Source organism: Terrapene carolina, unplaced genomic scaffold, assembly GCF_002925995.2.
Source record: "Terrapene carolina triunguis isolate 2854851 unplaced genomic scaffold, T_m_triunguis-2.0 Scaffold189, whole genome shotgun sequence".
NCBI classification, from domain to species: domain Eukaryota; kingdom Metazoa; phylum Chordata; order Testudines; family Emydidae; genus Terrapene; species Terrapene triunguis.
In genome coordinates this window covers 3,863,038-3,885,809 of record NW_020664540.1, presented here as the reverse complement: position 1 = coordinate 3,885,809, position 22,772 = coordinate 3,863,038, and the positions used below count along the sequence as shown (strand labels likewise).

The 22,772-nt window shown below is 39.9% G+C and overlaps 1 protein-coding gene across 1 annotated transcript in view; it reads left to right on the top strand.

The window, feature by feature from the left end:
• Nucleotides 1-22,047, top strand: part of AKT1 (AKT serine/threonine kinase 1) — a 106,357-nt gene extending 84,310 nt beyond the window's left edge. Inside the window, exons 11-13 of the mRNA XM_029912098.1 lie at nucleotides 13,137-13,224; nucleotides 19,649-19,751; nucleotides 21,179-22,047. Coding sequence (XP_029767958.1) covers nucleotides 13,137-13,224; nucleotides 19,649-19,751; nucleotides 21,179-21,258 — 271 coding nt within the window. The 3' untranslated portion in view covers nucleotides 21,259-22,047. The remainder of the gene's footprint in view (nucleotides 1-13,136; nucleotides 13,225-19,648; nucleotides 19,752-21,178) is intronic.
• Nucleotides 22,048-22,772: the final 725 nt, after the last annotated feature.

The following is a 22,772-nucleotide window of genomic DNA, read 5'->3' as shown; positions in this document are numbered from 1 at the left end:
GAAACCTTAAATTAGAGTGAATAAATGAAGACTCGGCGCACCACTTCTGAAACGTTGCCGATCCCTGCTCTGAGTCTCAGCCTTGCTGAAATTGGAGGAATCTCAGCACCTGCAGATTTTATACCTGGATTTTGACCCTTCTCATGGTAATTCTGTGTCCCAGCACGTCCAGCCCACCAGATAAAGATGGTCTCAAATGTTTGTATTCTCACATTCCAAGCTCTGAAAGTCATTACCCCAAGTTTTCTTTCCTTCGCTCTTCTGTTATTGGCACTTTCTGTCCTTGTCATCAGAGAGGAATGAGAAACAGAATTTTCAGCAATTTGTAGGTCCACCTTTAAAAGATAGAAAGTGAGCTCCCACAGCTACTGAGCCTCTCAGCAGAGCATCATGAACCTCCATCAGTTTTGAAATCGGGTTACTCCTTTTATCAACCCAGAGTGCTGCTGCATCTCATTGTTTCTAGTTACTGTTACTTCCCTGCAAAGAATGTTGTTAAGGCTGCAGGCACATGCCAGTGGTTTGAGTGCATGAACCTAACCTTACAAGAAACCCAAACCTTTGAAAGTGTGCAAATCCAGAGTTAAAGCATGTCACAAATACTAAAGCTTTGTCTTCACCTAGAGAAATGTGACCTAAGAACTCATTTAAGCCCTGCATAATGCTTGTAAAGCACTTCCTATGTGCACACAGTACTTCAGCAGATCTAGACAGAGTAGAGGCAGGTGTATGAACTGGTTTAGTCTAAACCATTTCAGTCTGAACCAGTTTAGCACCAAAATGAGCATGGACGAGATGAATTAGTTAAATAGTCCTCCTGCTACTGGTCTACAATGCTTGGGTGGCCTTTTGAAATTTCCCACAATCCACTGCTTCTTCATCCAACCTACCTATCTTACAAAGAAGCAGTGAAGAGAAGATAATGTTTAAAGCAAAAACTTGGGAGTCGTATTCTATTGTCGATACATCTTAGATATCTGAACGTAGATGACAAGGCGTATTTTCACCCTCATAGGTGCATGTGCAGTAGATCATTGCCCTTCCAACCCAAAATAATAATTAATAAGTGGCTCTATCTTCCATACAGGAGGGAGCAGCACAGAGTCTGTTCCTGCAGCTAATACTGCTCATGGGGAGACAAGGTAGATACAAACCCTCAGTCCTTGTGCATGGCTGCTAGAGAGAAGTCTCCAAGCTCAGGTCCTTATTCAAATAAATAATTTTTCCCTCTGGCAACCTGCAGCCACTCCCACTGCTGAGCTGATCCTCCTGAGCACTTGGAACGTGCTCACCCCATTGTGGAACCAAGCAATGAACAATTCATGGTGCCCATGTAACCAATCCCAGCTGGAAATTTGAAATGCACCATGAAAAGTTAGCTTTAAAACTTTCAAAAATGCAATTAAAAAAAAAGTCATTTCTAGTTTTGATGGAAACTTTGCCGATGTAAACATTTCACACAAAATGCTGCATGTTCACAGAGCTCTGCAAATGGGGGAGAAGCCCATTTGGAATGGTGATGGTCTCTCACTGAAAGTTTGCATAGACTTAATTCTGACCAGACAGTAATTGTCAGAACTACAGGCAAAACGGAGTGGTTAAACCACCACAGAACCTGATACCATACTGACATGCGGAGGACTAGAAGAATTCTTTTGCCGACTCTGCCTCAAAGAATTCTTTCAACAATTCCGAAACCACTCAGTTATCATGTCCCCCGTGACAATCATAAGAGAAAATAATAATCTGACTGACCACCACAGAGCAGACGAAACCACGCCCTTGATCATTACATTTTTGTTTCACAAAAAAATTTACTGTGAAATCCTTAACAAAGATCACATCCAACACAATCTCTCCACTGCCGAGAAGACAGCTATACACTCCCTGAAATCTAATTGCTAGATAGTGATCAAACCAGCAGACAAAGGAGGTGCCATCGTAGTCCTCAACCATGATGACTACGTGAATGTGGCCAACCAACAACTCTCTGACACCACCTACTATAAAGAACTCAAAGAAGACCCCACACCGCAATTTACCCAGGAGTTTAAAGATATCCTCAAATCCTTCCTCAAACAACAGTAAAAGAAATTCTACAAACTCATCCCCCACGAGCCCACCTGTGACAGGGGTTCTGAGTCAGGAGTTGACTCAGTAACCTGTCACTCAAATCCCCACAAATTTAATTGGGATCTAAGTGGAAGACCAGATAACAAGTAGGGCCACAGCTGAATGGCTATTTAGGAGAAGCAACCCCAGCAGCTGGTAGCAGATAAATAGAGAGGAAGGAAGCCCTGGAAAGGGGGAGGGAGCTGGCAGAGCCTCAAAGAAAGCAGAGCTGGTTGCTGCTAGTACCACTCCCTTTTACCCCAGAAGTAAGAAGGGAAGTGACTAAGACTTGTATATGTGTAAACAGTAGGACAGTCAGTAGCCTGAATGAACACAATCATAAAGCATGGTGGTGGTGAAGGTGATCTGGAGTGAGTGTGGTCTGTATCTAAGGTGGGAGACCTCCCTGTGACACCACTCCACGGATCTTCTCCGTGCTTCCCAGGATACACAAACAAAGGAACCCCGGCAGACCCATCATCTAGCCACAGCATTCTTACTGAAGGAATATTGGAACTCAGAAACCATCCTAACCACCCAGCACATAAAGGGACAGCTTCCTCCAGAAACTCTACAACATTAATAACCTCCCTCTGAACACCAATCCTTAACACCATGGATGTCACTTCCCTATCAACTAACATCCCTCACAATAATTGCATCACTGCCTGCCTCAAATATCTACAAGACAATGGTAAACTCTCAGATATCCATCCCCCCACAAACACATCACCAAACTCATCTATTTCATCCTCACCCATAACAATTTTACATTCAACAACAAACAATTTGTCCAAACCATGGGAACAGCCCTGGGTACTAGGATGGCTCCCCAATATGCCACCCTCTTCATGGGTCACCTTGAAGAAGAATTTATAGACAAATGCACCCCAAATCCAATGATATTCTTGAGATACCACCAATGATATTTTTATTTTCTGGACAGATGACTTCAACTCCCTCATCGATTTCCACCACAACTTCAACCACCATCACCCATCCATTAAACTGACTCTGGAACACAACCACACTAACAACTTCCTGGACACCACAATCAACTTCAATAATGGAACCCTTCAGACAACTATATATAAGAAACCCACGGATCACCACACCTACATTCATAGATACAGTAGCACCTCAAACACACCAAGATATGTTATCTACAGCCAGGCATTCAGATACCACAGAATATGCCCTGAGGAGAAAGTCAGGGATATACACCTTAACACACTTAAAACTATCTTCACCAAACAAGGACATTCCACCAGAGAAGTAGATCACATCATGGCACGGACTACCCAAATACCCCAAGAAAACCTGCTTCAATGCAGAAATAAAACCCCCTCTGACTGCACACTCTTAATTGTCACCTACCAACCCATACTTGATGGGGACCCCATTCTGAAAGGTACCTTTCTTGAATCCTCTCTTCTGGCCTTCACACAACTCCCCATCCTATCCAAGCTCATCAGCACCAGGAAGCTCCCCACAGATCAGGATGCATCGGACCCTGATAGGTCTGCAAGTTTTGCATCTGTTGTTCTATCTCCACTGCTACAATGATCAACACCCCCCACAACACATCTTTCAAGATCCATGGATCCCACGCAACATGTGGTGTACCTCATCCAGTGCACTATAAATGCCCCAATAACAACTATGTGAGTGAAACTAGACAATCACTACACTCTCAAATGAATTCTCAGAGGAAAATGATAAAGGACAAAAACACCCTATCACCTGTGGGTGAACATTTTTGACAAAGCGATCGTTCTGTATCTAACTTAGTAGTTCTCTTCCTCAAAGGAAACCTGCACAACACTTTCAAAAGATGAGCCTGGGAGCTTAAATTCATAATTTTACTAGACACTAAAAATCATGGTCTCGATAAAGGCACTGGATTTGTGGCTTATTACAACAATCCGTAACCCACTGACCCCCCTTTTTGTCCTATGACTACAGGGGTGTTAATGGACCACTTCACCTTGAATGATCCCTTCCCACATATTATTCTAACTACTTATGCTAAACTGTCTATTCTTGTATTTAGCTGTGTTGCTCTCAGTACCTTTCCCAGACCTGAAAAAGATCTCTGTGTAACTCAAAAACCTGTCCCTCTCACCAACAGAAGCTGGTCCAATAAAAGATATTACCTCACCCACCTTGTCTGTTAAAATGTAGGCAAAAGAGTTCCACAGCACTTCAGTGTGTTTAATGCATTTGTTTAACCAGTATGTGTAGAGTGCTTTTCAGGGTTGGAATGGTAGAATTTGAATGGAAGGAAGCAGATTCTGTAATCTTAGGTGTATTGAGGATGTGGTCTTTATCATAAAGTCAGAGGGATCACTTTAAGACCTAGTAATGAAAAGTGGCTTAAGTTAGTGTTGATTTGGGACTACATAGGAATTGGAGACACTTGTGAAGCAGTGGATTCTAGCAACAATACAAACTGGAAATGGAAGGAATTCTGCTCCTTGGGTTCCACAAAATGTGAGCCTCCTGCCAAAATGTCATTCTTCTCTGCAGCATTCAAGTGAAACGAAGAGCATTTGGAAGGAACAAAGTGTGCCATTTAACACCTACATCAGCCTGGTGCTAGCAATGATTAGATCTTCCTATACGCAAGGTGGACCTTAGGGAATATCTATTGTGGTGACTGATAAGGATTTTAATAACAATGAGTTATGTCTTGAAAGCCCTGCAGGGGAATATTAAAATATTGTGTTGGAGATTTTGGAGTTGCTAAATATTTTAGCATAACAGTATATATTGGAAATAAGTGGAGACCAACTAGAGAATAAAGTGATTTAAGAGTCTGCTGGATAAAATGTAACTGGGGAAGACCCCAAATGAGCAACCAGCAGAAGACAATCAAGAACCTAGTGGTTAATGGTGTAAAAGACCTTCCAGATGATAGTCTCATTGTATCCCATCTTGTGCGGTCTTGGCCCAGAAAGTATTTAAGCACAAGCTCACTATCAGTGGGACTACTGGCATGTTTAAAGTTAAGTACATGCTTAAATGCTTTTCTGGATCAGAACCATGCTGCAGTAGAGTTGAGATTGTTAAAATGAAGAACTAGTACTATATTTTTTTTAAAACTGTGAATGGAAATGGGTGCTCAGCATTGTTTAAACCCTTATATCGATGTGTTAGCTGAGATGACACTGCCTATCCATGATTCAGTACGCTTTTTTATTGTGTTTCTTTATAACTAGAGCCCTACCAATTCACAATCATTTTGATCAATTTCGCAAACAGAGGGTTTTAAAATTGGTCAATTTCATGTTTTTAGCTGTTTACATCTGAAATTTTAGGTGTTGTAACCTTTGGGTCCCAATCCAAAAGGTACCTGGAAGTGGGTCTGATCTTCCCCTTTCCCCACCCCGAGCTGCCATGCCAGGGAAGGACAAGTCCTGTCCCTTCCCAGCCCAGCAGGGACTCGCAGCTAGGAGCCCCCTGACTGGGGCACTCCCAGCAGCAAAGGCGAGATCAGATTTCATGGGGAAGGGCTTATTTCATGGTCCATGACACATTTTTCACCGCCGTGAAATTGGTAGGGCCCTAATTATAACCCTGTCAGTGATTTAGGTATGCAGAATGATTACTGTATTTGCACTTGGTTTCTCTTCAGAATGACAGCTGTCTATCTTTCACTTCTGGAGCACAGATATTTGCAGTCAGATCATTAAAATAACTTCTAGGCTGCATGCAGTTTTATAAGTTCAGAGAATGCACATTTTTCTAAGCACCTTCCTTATGATAATTTTTCTCTTTTGAACTTAGGTTGAAGCACAAAATAAAGGTCCTTGAACTTAGATGGAAGCAAACAAAAACAAACAAATGTTTAGCACTCAGTAATGACAGCCATTTAGACCAGAGTGGATTTGATTTTAAATCAAATTGATTTAAATCATGATTTAAATAATTAGTCAGGAAGACTCGATTTAATCATGGATTTCTACATAAAAGTGCATTCTTGTTGGTTGTTATAACCTTAATACATATTCTTCACAACTCAGAGATAGATGTAGGTTTCATTTTTAGAAGATACACACTATACATTTTTAAAGTGATTTATTTTGAAAACTTTTCAGATTCGTTTTACAGCTATATCAGAAAACGAATGATTGTTTGGTTATTTCATTTACCAAAGGTAATTGAAGCAGATATTTATGAAGTCACTGGGAGGTTAATCATTAATATTTGGAGGATTTTTCTTGCCATGTTGTATTAGGAGGAGAACATAGAATCATAGAATATCAGGGTTGGAAGGGACCTCAGGAGGTCATCTAGTCCAACACCCTGCTCAAAGCAGGACCAATCCCCCACTAAATCATCCCAAACAGGGCTTTGTCCAGCCTGACCTTAAAAACCTCTAAGGAAGGAGATTCCACCACCTTTCTAGGTAACCCATTCCAGTGCTTCACCACCCTCCTAGTGAAAAAGTTATCCAATCTAAACCTCCCCCACTGCAACTTGAGACCATTACTCCTTGTTCTGTCATCTGGTACCACTGAGAACAGTCTAGATCCATCCTCTTTGGAACCCCTTTTCAGGTAGTTGAAAGCAGCTATCAAATCCCCCCTCATTCTTCTCTTCTGCAAACTAAATAATCCCAGTTCCCTCAGCCTCTCCTCATAAATCATGTGCTCCAACCCCCTAATCATTTTTGTTGCCCTCCGGTGGACTCTTTCCAATTTTTCCACATCCTCCTTGTAGTGTGGGGCCCAAAACTGGACACAGTACTCCAGATGAGGCCTCACCAATGCTGAATAGAGGGGAATGATCACGTCCCTGGATCTGCTGGCAATGCTCCTACTTATACAGCCCAAAATGCTGTTAGCCTTCTTGGCAACAAGGGCACACTGTTGACTCAGATCCAACTTCTCATCCACTGTAACCCCTAGGTCCTTTTCTGCAGAACTGCTGCCTAGCCACTAGGTCCCTAGTCTGTAGCAGTGCATGGGATTCTTCCGTCCTAAGTGCAGGACTCTGCACTTGTCCTTGTTGAACCTCATCAGATTTCTTTTGGCCCAATCCTCTAATTTGTCTAGGTCCCTCTGTATCCTATCCCTACCCTCCAGCATATCTACCACTCCTCCCCGTTTAGTGTCATCTGCAAATTTGCTGAGGGTGCAATCCATGCCATCCTCCAGGTCATTTAATGAAGATATTGAATAAAACCGGCCCCAGGACCGACCCTGCGGGCACTCCGCTTGATACCGGCTGCCAACTAGACATGGAGTCATTGATCACTACCTGTTGAGCCCGACGATCTAGCCAGCTTTCTATCCACCTTATGGTCCATTCATCCAGCCCATACTACTTTAGCTTGCTGGCAAGAATACTGTGGGAGACCGTATCAAAAGCTTTGCTAAAGTCAAGGAATAACACGTCCACTGCTTTCCCCTCATCCACAGAGCCAGTTATCTCATCATAGAAGGCAATTAGGTTAGTCAGGCATGATTTGCCCTTGGTGAATCCATGCTGACTGTTCCTGATCACTTTCCTCTCCTCTAAGTGCTTCAGAATTGATTCCTTGAGGACCTGCTCCATGATTTTTCCAGGGACTGAGGTGAGGCTGACTGGCCTGTAGTTCCCTGGATCATCCTCCTTCCCTTTTTTAAAGATGGGCACTACATTAGCCTGTTTCCAGTCATCCAGGACCTCCCCCGATCGCCATGAGTTTTCAAAGATAATGGCCAATGGCTCTGCAATCACATCCGCCAGCCCCGTTAGCACCCTCGGATGCAGCGCATCCGGCCCCATGGATTTGTGCTCGTCCAGCTTTTCTAAGTAGCCCTGAACCATTTCTTTCTCTACAGAGGGCTGGTCACCTCCTCCCCATGCTGTGCTGCCCAGTGCAGTAGTCTGGGAGCTGACTGACAGAGACATTTAAATTGTTTTATTTAACTAAAACAACATTATGTATTCTGGATTTTTTTCTTCAAAAGCAAACATATAATATTTTAACAAAACAAGCATATGAATTTTTGAATTTAGTTAAACATTCACGTTTTTTAAAATCAGGTTTGTTTTTTTAAAATTGTTTTTAACTAAAATAGTTAAATGAAATATTTTAAAAAAAACAAGAAAAATTAAATCGACTATGTCAGCCAGGTCAACATGAGAAACTTAAAATATTGGCTTCTGTAGCTAACTCAGTCGTCTTCACCTTCATTTTCCTGTTTGTTCATAATCTGGAAAAGAAAAACAAGCTTTCCTGCTTTTTCAGGTCCCAAACGATTTCTCAATTTGGAATGAATTAGTCCAAAAGAAGAAAATATTCTTTCTATACCGGCAGAAGAAGCTACTGCTGTTAAAAGTGAGATTATCACTTCAACAGTCTCTGAATCCAAGTGCTTAAGTGACTTCCACCAGTTCACTGGTGTGACTTTTTTTAAAACATCATCAGCAAACATATATTTCTTGAATGGTTCACCCTTAGCTCTGAAGTGTATTATAGTTGGCATTATGGAGGGATGATTGCTGGATGCCTGTGTCATAGCCAACTCCTCTTCTTCAGCAGTTAAGGTTTGATCCTGGTACCGAGTATTGAGAATATTTGCAAGAAAATGAGCTTGTCCCATTCGTTTTTTTTATTGCTTGTAATTTGCATATTTCTTTTTAAGATCTCACTCAGTTCCTTCCAAATTTCAACAGCGTCAGCAATAAAACAGCTATTTCCCTGCATTTTGTTCAGAGCTACAGAAATAGGCTTCAGGGTACTCAGCACGTGTTCAACATTTCTCTTAAGCCCAATGTTGAGAGTGCCATCTATTTTTTCACCATTTTGTTCATAAACTGTCATCCAATTAAAGGTGTTCTTGATATGTGCTCAGAACAGTCCACTACCGAGTTCCATCGCACGTCTTGTGGGAGAGTTAGCTTGGTTCCTCCCACTCTTTTCAGAGCAGCTGCTGCAAAGTGGTTGTTACAGAAGTATTTTGCAATTTCAACATTAGCCTTTATTTCTGGAACACTAAAGTCTTTGGCTAGGAGCTGCAGCAAATGAGCACTGCAACCGTATGTTATTAGCTTGGGATTCTCTTCACTCTCTCCTAAATTTCTTCTCATCTTGGATATATGTGCAGCATTGTCTGTGACCAAACTGCGTACTAGACATTTGAATTTTTTTTCACGGTTTCTTATAGCTTTTACTACTACTTCTTGTAAGTATTCTGCTGTGTGTGCATTTCCTGATGTATCAATTGTTTCTGTAAGGAAGACATTCCCTTCTTCTGTTGTCACACAAGCACATACAACAGGACCATTGTGGACATTGCTCCACCCATCAAGACTCAGGTTAACAATTTCACCCTCCTAGACCTTTTGCACACTGCTCAATTTCTCTTTCATACACTTTATCCAGCAGTTTGCATGCAACATCTGCTCTGTTGGGTGGACTGTATCCTGGTCTTAATGACTGAACCATGTTTATGAAGTGTGGGTTCTCAATCATACGGAAAGGAGAGTTTGTTGCATAAACAAACTGGGCAATTTTTTCATCAATTACCTCTTTTTGTAATCTGCTGGTTCTTATCACAAACTTATCTATGGTTGTTTCAGGATGATGGAGGGGTTTTTTTCTTTTTGCTACAGGTGATATACTGTGGCTATGTGACATACATGATGTGACTGAAACACTATCACTGGCAGATAACTCTGCAACTATAGAAAATGATGGTGATCTTGAAGGTGGATAGTTTTCAGAATCCTGTATGATGAGGATGGATTCCCCTAAACAAAATAAGTCAATGCAGTTATTTAATTATTATTACCATACTGCTCATTTAGTATTACCCATTGCATTCACTGACACTCAGTACTACTTTAAAGGTGAAATTGTAACAGGAAGATCTGCTTATTTCAGCTATCTATTTTTTTATCACAATTGCATCTAAAATGATAGTACCATAGAGTAACAACTATATTTTTTGCTCAAACATGAGAATTCAAGAATAGTCCAGAAGGAAGACAGGCAGTCCTTAAGAAAGAAGTATGAAATAAAAGTTTACCAATCTGAAGATCCTGCATGTTCAGACATCTTCCTTTCATCATCGTCAATGCAGCTTCCTCCTGAGAAGGAACACTTCTCATGATGTTGTTTCATTCGGGCAACCAGGCCTTGCACTTCTTTGTTGCACTGTTTGCATTTTGGACGCATGCCTGTCTTGCCCACAGGTAGAGGAACTTCATTAAAATATTCCCAAACTGGGTCTCCTTTACGGCCTGCTGCCATTATAGGTTTTCCCTTCTAGTGAGAGAATGGTATGGTAGATCTCAAATCAATGAAGGCTACACTCAGAAAAACCTCAAGACATCTGGAATATGCTGCTCAAACAGTTTCACTTTTGTTTCCACTGCCTGTCCCTCCCTTCTCACATTTATCTCCAGACTTCTTCTCCTTGTCCAGTTCTATTCTGCCCCCAACAATCGTCTATTCATTGAACTTTCTGAAACTTTTCACTTTTAGAGAGAGGTAAGGGATTGACTCTGTGTACACAAATTTGCAGAGGGACTATAGGGTTGAGGTCAGTTATTTCTCACCTCTATATATTATTTATTTAAAAACATTTTTGCTGTTAACAAGAATGTTATCTCTGGATACATAAATCCACAGTTTGAGAACTGCAAAACTAATCATCTCTGATGGTATCGTCTAGACTGAGCACTGAGTCCCATTGGGTAGATAGAAAGATTAACCTAAATAATCTATACAGAAGTCCCTGGAACCGCATAAGATTGGGTCCCTAATCCATGAACTATTGGAACTCATTTACAAAACTTTTCTTAAACATTACATGAATATATTGTCTCATACTTATAGAATTAGAATTTATAATCCCTATTCCATGATGAGATATCTTTGATCTATAATGTATCTTTATCTTTAGTTTTTTTCCTCAAAAAGCATTTTATCAAAAAAATCCAATTTAAATAAAAAAAAAAATCTGATTTTTTTTTTAAACTGATTTTTTATTCACCCTGATTTAGACTATAGTTTTTTCTAGGTCTCTGTTCTCATTTAATCGTTGTAATATCTCGCTGTAAACTTTTAATGGTGTATTGCTTTTATAGTCTTATTTATACCCATAGTTAGGATTTCAAGAATTGCAGAGTGAAATTGTGTTGTGGCTTGTGTGGAAGTGTGGCCCAGTGGTAAGGTGCTAGCCTGGGACTTGTAGTAGTGAGTTCAGTTCCCGGCTCTACCAGATTTCCTGTGTGACTGGGCAAGTCACTTAGCCGCTCTGTGGCTCAGCTTCTCATCTGTAAAATGGGGATAATAGTAGTTCCCTACTACACAGGGGTGTTTGGGAGGATAAATACATTAAAGTTCATGAGGTGCTCAGAAATTATGGTGGTGGGCGCCATATGCAGGAGGTCAGACTAGATGATCATAATGGTTGAAATGGTACCTTCCAGCCTTAATATCTGTGAATTTCATCTATCACCTGTCTGAAGGTGATAGGTGAGCGAGAAGCCTGTTGATCTCTGTGTGTTTTGTTCCAGAAGAACATGCTTTTTGTGTTGTTTGGATAATGTGGCTCAGTCTTGAAGAGAAAGCATTTCACCCATATAATAAAGTTCAAACTCCTGTTGACTCAGGGCTTCTCTACACGTTAATTGGAACAAAAATAACTAAGTTGTTTTAATTTATATCTGTAATTATGTTGGGTCATGTCTGTGTGAAGACTCTATCGTAATAAAAGTGCCCCATCTCGATATAATTTAAATCAATAGAAAACCCATTGTGTTTCCCTGAATCCAGGAAGGAGGGTACTGTTTGTGTACAACTTGATATTATTATTTATTTGTGTTATCATAGCACCAAATGTCGTCTTATAATTTACGTTTACATCAGGTTGCATAATTCAGTTTCTTTTAAAAACCTTGTGTCTTTCACTGTTGGTCGTTAAGATGAGTTGGGCTTCCAAGAAAATATCCCAGCACACTGAGAAGTGACTACTCCTTGTAACAGAGTTAGAAGGAAGGCTGGCTACCTCAGTCAGGGCTCACTCAACTCTTGTTACAAAATGTATTTTTAAGCTTCAGCTCTTCTCTGAAAGTTGACTAAAATGGCAACATGGGGTTCTGTGTTTGTGTTTCATTATCTTCCATAACAGCTTCTTAACAGTGAGAGTAATTAATCACTGGAACAATTTACCAAGGGTCGTGGTGCATTCCCCATTACTGGCAATTTTTAAATCAAGATTGGATGTTTTTCGAAAAGGTCTGATCTAGGAATTATTTTGGGGAAGTTCTATGACCTGTATTATACAGGAGGTCAGATTAGATGATCACAGTGGTCCCTTCTGGCCTTGGAATCTATGAATCATATCAAATATTTCCACAAAGAGTTTTTTGATGGCCTGTAAGTTATGCTTCCAACAAATTATTAGGGTTGTGCAGGTCAAATTCTGCCTTTCTTCATTTCTATGGTATAACTCCCATTATTTTCAGATTTTAGCCTTAATTTACACCTGAGCAAACCTCATTCCCTTTTCCTAGTTGCCAGGTGTAACTGATTGGAACACAGTAAAACTTAATGCACAAGAAGGACTAGAATCCAGCTCACTCTCCCATAGGCATGCACAAGCTCTGCATGCTAAAAGTAATAACTTACTTTTCCCACTAAAACAAATATGAATTAGAGCAGAGATGTTGCGTAGGAGAAGCCCACTTTTAAAGTCACATAATAGAACTTCATTTTGAGGTCAGATCTTTTGAAGCACAAATTTTAGATGCATCTTTTTCTGTATCAATAATTTATCTCTTAAAAATAGTTCCACTAGAGGTTTTGAAAGCATGTTGAAGTCTGAAATGGACACTCAAACGGTATTCATGAGTCTTAGTACACGAAACAAATGCATCAAGGTAAAGGCTCATTCTCAGACCTGAAACTGATAAACTGTTGGTTACTTAACCATATAACCCATGACTTCCTCACTTCTCAGTAATAACCTTATTTGAAAACTACATATGCTCAAATGGTTTTTTTTTTTGCCCCAAAACAGGTTAGGTGGTGGCTCTGATGACGCAAAGGAGATTATGCAACACAAATTTTTTTCTGGCATTGTTTGGCAAGACGTATATGAGAAAAAGGTACTTATAATAATTCCTCTGATGTAAAGTGGGTTTGTGGAGAAACTGAATATGTTTTTAAGGTGGTCCCTACATTGGCTATTGAAGATTACTTCATAAAAAAGGTTTGCTACATTTCTGAATCAGCTTTTCTAAGCCAGAATTGTTATAGTTCTTACAGCAATATAGTTCTTTATTTCTAACTAAAAAATTCCTGCTAAAGAAAACATATTTAAATCAACAATAAGAGTAAACGAGATTCTGTTAAGTCAAAAATGGCTCAAAATATTAGTTTTTTGTGAACGCAAGCTTTTACAAAACTGGTTTCCATTAATTTTGTTTTAATTATAGTTGAAACAGTTTTCTCTTTAACCAGCGATACCCCTAAGATGCTTGAAGCCCAGAAACTGGCTCATTGAACCAGTGCCTGAGAATCTGAACATGAAACTAACCAGAAATAATAGTGAAACTGTTTTTTGCTTTTTGCATTTCTCTCTGTTTGAATAATGCAAATAGACTCGATCAGACAAATAACGTAAACACAGAGAAGTAAAACTTGGATTTTTTTTTTTTTAAAGTTAGTTGAGTTCTAATAAGGGGTTTGTGACGAAGAAGGGAAGGACAATTTTAAGTATCTGAATTCATGGTTTGTCACCTACTTTTCTGAAGCCCCGCCCCCATGTTCTCTAACAGGAGCCCCGAGGGTCAGAGAGACTGACCTGCTGCTATGTGACTGGCATAACCACTACTCTGTCAGTGATGTCGACCTCAATCACTTCCACCTCCATTATCTTAGAGCCATTTTCCACGTTGCCTTGATTACCTCTTCCGAGCATTTCCCTCCACTCATTCAAGTCCCTCCTCACAAACACTTTTGTCATGACACCCACATGGAACTCAGACATCTATTTAGTGATAAAAAGAGAAACAACTTCATCATGCCATGTACTAGCTGTTGAGTAACTCTGTGACCTTATTCGTGTTATCCCTCTTTGCCCTCCGTACTGTCTTATTTTCCCTGCATCATATCAGAGCTAATTTAATTAGGAGGCAAGAGTCATATCTTCCCTTGGTTTTGTAAAGTGCTAAAGCCAACTTTGGGCCCCAATAAGCATAAATAATCATTTCTTTTTAACCTGAAAGTCTCTTATTAATTAATAGAAATGTATGATCTGTTCAGGGTTTTAGCTGTTGGATTCCTTTTAGTATAACTAACATCATAATATGTTAGCAGTTTCCATATAATACCAATAGAGATTAACATCGTTGGCTTTCCTATTGTATTTGGAGTACAAAGGTTACCCTATCTTCTCCTTCCAAAACTTCCCTCTCTCCTTGTTGATAAAGTTATGAAGATGTCGAATAGTCCCCTGGAGAACGCAAAAGATACAGCAAACAAAGTGTAATATGACACGCACGTTCCTAATACTAGAAAACTCTTGTATTAGGAAAGATGTTGCCCCTTTATATCATTTTACAGAAGGGAGAGAGATGCATCTGAATACTGATGAAATATTTCAGCATTGTACGCTTCACACTTGAATACCTATGCATCATTCAGCATACATTGATCCTTTTAAAGGACACCATCCAGGTTGCCAGGCTAAAATTTTAACCTGTTGTAAACATACACCTTTTAATACTTACAATATAACTCTGCCCTTCTGCTCCTGGAAAATCTGTCATTTCCCCTAAAGAAAGGCTTGTAACTGACAGAACTCGAACTCTTCTGCTGGGCAAGTGGAAAACAAACCCTAGAACTGTATCAGAGGGGTAGCCATGTTAGTCTGGATCTGTAAAAAGCAGAATTAATACAGCCTAGAACTGTATTAATTCATGATCACACATGCATGTTTTACTGGGCGCCTCTCATTCTGCCTGCCCTATTCTTGTCAGAAAGCAGAGTTCTGAAATTTACAAGTATCTCGATTCTTGAGAGAATAGGAGTTGTGTATATTCCATACCCTGTCTGCTCACCAGACTAAGGCAGTCAAACAAATTGGAGGGATAGCAAGTCATTTATTTGCCTTTTGTGCATCTGCCAGGAAACAAAGAGCTGTCTGGAAGGTCTGATTTTTAGATCTACTAGCCTTGACAATATCCCTTTTAAGAACAGCTATCAAAGGAGACTGCCACATTTAGAATGTCTGCAGTAAATTTATCAGGTCTTGGACTTCTGCATGCCAGCATTCTGATTGCAGAGTTTACACAGTTCAGTGTAAAGAATATTGTTTTTAATATGATCTTCATGAAGCTTATAGAGAGTGGTGATGGGCCAAAAACTTCGATATTTTTTTCCAATCCCTCCAGACATTTGCTGCCCTGGAGAAAATAGTGCCTGGATCAAGACTACCTCTGACATAGTCTTTGCAAAACCAAAACCCAACCTCTTTGGCCCATTTCTAGCAAGCAGGCAAATCAGAAATTGGATCTAAGACATTATCTACTGTAGAAATACCCACTCTGCGCAGGCCAAAGAGACAGGTTTAAGTGGCCTGGAGGGCCTTCTGAAAGTGATAGAATATCACCCCATAGTGAGTGAAATATGCTATTAGTCTACATGAATCTCTGGGACAGACATGGTTCCCCAGTGTCATTGGGAAATGTTGAATAAGTTTACATAATTGAGGTTTTGTATGAACAAGGACATTTTCTGTGTAATTGAGCCTGGGAGACACGACCTTGCTTTGAACAACAGGGAGTTGGGCGTGACTGAGTTTGTCTAGTCACAGAAATTTAAAATCTTTATCAGAATATCCCTGCTGAAAATCTTTGCCATTTGTCCTTGGAGAAGGCTGCATTTTAACTGGGCAATACTTCATCCTTCCACAAACTCTATGTAAACGTTGATATTTTAATTGCATCTTCTCACCAGTTTCTCTTGGCTAGTAAGCAACTTAAGTCCACGTATCTCATGCTGGCATGCAGCAGCATTACGCTACAAGTGGCACCTCTCAACCATAGTCTGCTGAGCTACTGCAGTGAGACCTGTTCAGTAACATGACAAATCCACTTAATAAAACTAACCTCACAGCTTCTTGCTACAGTCTCCCATTTCCCCTCCCAGTTCAATAATCCAAATCTGACCATATACAAAAATATTGCCCTCATTTTGTAGGTGCAACTCACCCTGTCTTAGATTGTATTTTACAAATATTTTGTAAACACCTCTTATACTTGTTTTCTGTTTCCTTCTGCGGTTCCTAGTCATTCGCTAGCATAGAGTTTAAGTTTCTGCTGCAGTGCCCGAGCCCTTAATCATTCACGCATTCTGAGACTCAGTGCCGCAGACAATTTCGAGAGTGACTGGGAGCAGCACGTGTGCCAAAACCACCATTAGCTAAATGGGTTATGGATAGAATGAACACGCAGAAAGGGCCAAGCTATTGCTTAGACGGAGGAGAAACTGCCTTATGGATGATCAGAATATTGGGGGTTCAGTATCGGGGAGAAAGGATGCTTATCCTCACAAAAAAATATACTGATTGGAATCACTTGAGAATAGGATTGTTATCTTATGAAATGGAGCTCCCTTCTATTGTACTGTACCTCTAATAACATATAGACTATAAAGCCTACATTTTCAATAGTGTCCAATAATTTGGGGTACTTAACATTGATATCTGAGCTATCTGAGCCATTAGCGATTATCTTTGAAAAGTCATGGAAGATGGGAGAGATTCCAGATGACTGGAAAAGGGCAAATATAGTGCCAATCTATTAAAAGCTGGAGTATTGTGTTCAGTTCTGGGCATCACATCTCAGGAAAGATGCGGACAAATTGGAGAAAGTCCAGAGAAGAGCAACAAAAATTATTAAAGATCTAGAAAGCATGACCTATGAGGGGAAGATTGAAAAAATTGGGTTTGTTTAGTCTGGAGAAGAGAAGACTGAGAGGGGACATAACAGTTTTCAAGTACATAAAAGGTTGTTACAAGGAGGAGGGAGAAAAATTCTTCTTCTTAACCTCTGAGGATAGGACAAGAAGCAATGGGCTTAAATTGCAGCAAGGGAGGTTTCGGTTGGACATTAGGAAAAACTTCCTGCCAGGGTGGTTAAGCACTGGAATAAATTGCCTGGGGAGGTTGTGGAATCTCAATCATTGGAGATTTTTAAGAGCAGGTTAGACAAACATCTGTCAGGAATGGTCTAGATAATACTTAGTCCTGCCATGAGTGCAGGGGACTGGACTAGATGACCTCTCGAGGTCCCTTCCAGTCCTATGATTGAGACCTCTTAAAGGGGCCTGAATTTCTGAAACTGCTGAGTACTTATCTGATCCTCAGACTCCTTCAAGGTATCATTGGGCACCCAAAATGACTAGTTAGTTTTTAAAATTTAGGCTTAAAATATGTATATTGTTTGCATCTTGTAACTGTATTAGGTATTTATAATAAGGGCCATTTTTAAAACAGTTGTATTCTCACTTCCCATAATGTTGAATTGTTGGTTCTAAACCTCTCAGGTTTTTTCTTTGAAGTATCACCAGATTCGATCTCTGTGGATCATATTTTTGTCTTTAATTTTAAATCTAATCTGAAATAAAATTAAAGGGGCCTAATATTATTTATTGTATGTATTGCAGTAGCAACTAAGGAAGTGTTATTTTCCCTTTCACGTAACACAGTAGCCAGGGGTCACCCAATGAAATTAATAGGCAGCAGGTTTAAAACAAACAAAAGGAAGTAGCACTTTACATAACTCAGAGTGAACCTGTGGAACTCATTGCTAGGGGGTGTTGTGAAAGCCATAATTATAATTGGGTTCAAAAAAGAATTAGACAAGTTGATGGAGGATAAGTCCATCAAAGGCTATTAGCCAAGATGGTCAGGGATACAACCCAATGCTCTGGGTGTTCCTAAGCCTCTGATTGCCAGATGCTGGGACTGAACGACAGGAGATGGATCATTTGATGATTGCCTGTTCTGTGGATTCCCTATGAAGCACCTGACATTGGCCACTGTTGGAAGACAGGATACTCTGCTAGATGGACCGTTGGTCTCACCCGGTGCGGCCGTCCTTATGTTGTTTGACGTTGTGCCTACACCAGTGACTAGGTCAGCATAGCTACAGCGCTCACGGTGTGGATTATTCATGCCTCTGAGCACCATAGCTATGTAGATCTATCTTTTAATTGTAGACCAGGCCTGAGTGATTTAATGTTCTGCCTAGCTAACCTTTTCCCTGAAGTTTCAGTGGGATACAATATGCTTTCTTGATCCCATTCCCCAATTGTTGTGTTGCCTAGTGTAGTGTAGTTGCTATTACGACTGCCAGATTTATCCCCAGTGGTGGGTGAATTGATGCCCAACATCATGTCCTCTGTGGAAGGGCTACAGAATGTGATTTCACACTAAGTTTCTGCTGTATAATGCAGTGGGAAACAGAACAAGGTTTGCCTACCAGATACATTGCCTTCCAAAACTGCACATTACAAAATCCTTTGGAATGCTGCATCTGCATAAGACCAGCATGGTGGATGTGCTACTTCCCATGCTCTCTCCTCTCCCACCCCACTCAAGCAGCTCAGTTTACTTAGAGTCCTGCTGCCGGACTCCCTGCTTATACGGGGCTGATTTCTACCCCTCAGACCCAAGAGAGTTCAACAGCACAGCGTAGGGTCTTATTAGTGCTACTCATGGTTTAGCCAGAGAAGGATGCAATGTAAGAAGCTCTCCACTGACCATGCCAGTTTCCCTTAAACCTTCAGAGCTCCAGAAGTGCAGAGTTTATATCAAGTTGTTTCCATGGGATACGAGGGAGCTGTGATGCCACTGAAGTACAGCTCCCCTCCCCCTGAACAATTTTGGGCAATCAGGCAGGCTTTCCGCTCCTTTTGCCCCTCTCCCATGCCTAAAGCAGAGGGGATAAGGCCTATAGTTTGTATATTATTTTTTAAAAACAGACTATTAATTTCTTAACTGTAAATATCAGCTATTTATTTATTGCTTGAAGTAGCATCAGCGGCTCACAACTCTTTCTACTGCCAACACGATTTAGAAATAAAGCCTTTCACATCCGATAAACAGCAAATGCACATTTTGTATTGTATTTGTGTGTTTCCTATGAGCCAGGATTTTACTAGCAGCAGGGCCGGCTCCAGGCACCAGCTTCTCAAGCAGGTGCTTGGGGCGGCCGTTCGGGACAGGGGCGGCAGTTCCAGGTATTCGGCGGCAATTCGGCGGACGGTCCCTCACTCCGCCTGGGAGTGAAGGACCTCCCGCCGAATTGCCGCCGCAGATCGCAATCACGTCTTTTTTTAGATCGCGATCGCGGCTTTTTTTTTTTTTTTGTTTTTGGCTGCTTGGGGCGGCCAAAACCCTGAAGCCGGCCCTGACTAGCAGTATAGGAAAAGTCACTGTGGTTTATAGCTGAAATTCAAAGCCAACCTATAAAGAATGTATTTCAATAAACTATAAGCTTGAAGTATTTTTGCGTCTTTCAGCTTATACCTCCATTTAAACCACAAGTTACATCTGAAACAGACACAAGGTATTTTGATGAAGAATTTACAGCACAGATGATTACAATCACTCCACCTGACCAAGGTAAAGTTTTCTAAATATTTCTCACTTTCCTTTTAGACCCACCCCAAGATAATATTCAGTAGCGTTATCTGGCCTTATAGAAAAGATCAAAGAAATGTCTGTTCAGATTCATCTGGGTTTCTTCATCTACAGTAATTAAACTGTATGATTATACTTGATCATGGTGTTAGTAAACCGATATGCAGCTTTTCACTGTTAATTTGCCTATTCAAATCTGGGATGGTGGCAATGATGGGTCCATACCAAAATCCCAGCTCCAGTTTTGGGATGTTTACAAATCTGGAACTGAATTTTGCACCCTGGGCCCATCTCTAATTGATAGTACCAGAAAGTTGTTATCCAGTGGCTGCTCAGTGAGCTGTGATTCGATCTGGTGGTCTGAGTCCCTGTCCTCGTAAATGCCAAAAACCATTGACTGGGCATAGAAACTGAATTGCCCTCTCAACCCCTACTGGTGGTCTCTCCAGTCTAGTGTTTTGGGGAAGTGTGTCCCCACTCCATAGCTAACTGGAGAATTCCAGTCTAGTGCCTGTCACAGGCATAGAACGTCATAAACAGAACGGAGTAGCAGCTGGATTTTTTTGTCGTGGGGAGTTCTGACAGTTCAAAATTTGGTTTCTGTTCTGAAATGGAACTAAAAGAAAATATATGAAATATCTTACAAAATGAAATTCTGAAAAAAAAAATAATTTCAGGTCAGTTGAAATGTTTAGCTTTGTAAAATCAGAAAGTTTCGTTCTAATTTTGACATTTTACAAAAATTGATATAAAATAAAATTTTAAAAAGTTGTTTCAAAATGATAAAGCAAAATGCTTCATTCTGAAAATGTCAGAACACTTTGCATTGGCTCTTTTCCAAGCAAAATAATGTTCAAATTGACAAGTTTCCACAAAACATTTCATTTTCAACGAATTGGCATTTTCCAACAGAAAAACATTCTGTTGGAAAACTTCCAACCGGCAATATTCATAAGCTTAGAAATGCATATGCACACACATCATGTATATTAACAAACACTTGTTGCATAATGGCTAATGTGCTTTTTTATTTTAAGTATACTCTTATTTCCATGGTAACGTAGCATTCACTTTGTACCACTAGACCCGGAGGGGTGAAAATTCAGTACAGTGAATATGGATTCAGCCATACAACTTCCAGCAATGTTAAATGGACACCAACACAGCTACATCTCTGTGCTGAAAATTAACTTCTTCTGTGACTTACATTAAATAAAAAGAGTCAAGGCAGGTCTTAAGTTTGATGCCTTTCTGTTACTAGCTTTAGCTATATTTTTAGTTTGGGGTGTATGGGGGAAGCTACAATGCATGTGTTCCAAGACATGAAAATCATTAATCTCTACTCTGTTTAAAATCAAAATGTAGGTGGCATTATTCAGTGTATGTAAAATTTATTTTTCTCTTTGCAGATGACAGTATGGATTGTGTAGATAATGAGAGAAGACCTCATTTTCCTCAGTTCTCCTATTCAGCCAGTGGAACAGCTTAATGTTTTGCCTTTTTTCCCATTCAGAAACAAAACAGACTACATTTTGGGGACCTTACTTCAATGGACACTAGAAAACTGTCTATATTATCTGAATTACAAACTATGTTTGTACTACAATTTACATGAATTTGTCGGAAGCCTCACAGATTCTGTATTTAAAACAATTCTCTGATGCATTTTTGAGAAGAAAACATTTAAGAATGGATTTGTTTAAGTCAACTTTTATGCTGAATGACTAGGTTTTTAAGAATACGCACCAAAACGGTTTACATTAGAAATAATTAAGATATTCAACATATCAGCAACTCTGACCAGAAAAATCCCCTTATTTTATTTATTTCATACAGTTCATTATCTAAATATAGAATCTGCACTCTGAACAATTAGATTTATTTAGGAAGCTATAAAGACTTTAGTAGCTAGTGCAATAATATAAGCAACAAAGTGAACAAACTCTGGAGAGTTAAAGGTTCAAACTCACTTTGGACAGCAATGAAGTGTCATCCTGCTCCAGAAAATCAACTATAGGAACAGCATTAATGGCCTCAGTGAGGTAGTTCAAAAAGCAAGTTATTTTGTTATAACATCTGCTACAAGACATTATGTATCAAATTGAATTCTGTGGAATCTAGTCCATTTCTACATCGCACAGATGAGTATTCCATTCAAGATAGTGCATTTAATTATTCCATTTGTCTAGAATTTAGGAGTATTTAACAGGATCGGCTGCTCAAAACTTAGAAAACCGTCTGATTACCAGTCTAATCTAAAATGCTATACTGCAGAATTGTACAGTGTATAAAAAGCCACACACAGCTCTAAGGGAGAAATTCATCTGGATGAATGAATCAACCAAACAGAAGTAAATTTTGGCACTGAAGTAATGACTTGTTGCTGCTTTTTTTTAAAGAGAAGTTGTATAAAGATACATAAACAATTACTGTTTGCATCATGCCAGACAATTTCCTCACTCTTCAGTGTGCATTCACGGTATCAGGCAACTGTCAGTGGTGCCTTCTGACTCTTGAAGAAGCACTTTAACAGTGTTTCCCGTGTATAAGAAAAAAAAACTAGGTTGAAACTTCCTCTGTGTTTGAGTAATAGGGTGTTCACGTGAATATATTTTGTTTTTAATCTTAGTGAGAATTCCCCCATCCCCTTTTTTTGGTTGTATCATGTTTCTTTGTAACTTTCGTAAAAACAGTCTTATTCTGCCTCTCCTGCCCGAATGACTTTATTCCATTGTAGGTTGCATTTTTTTAGATTGCTTTTTGTTTTCATTCTCTTGACTGTATAAAAATGATGAAATGTACTGCAGTTAATTAGCATTTATTTTTTTAATTTGGAAGAGAGTGTGTTGCAGATACCCTCACTTCCCCTTTCCACGATAAACTACTGTGGTCCAGCACAGAGAGCCCCTCACCGGGACTTTTTTTTTGTACACAAGGTTCAACGCTAGTATTTTTACTTATGATATGGAAGTTTCCCTCTAAATACTTAAATAAAAATTGCTT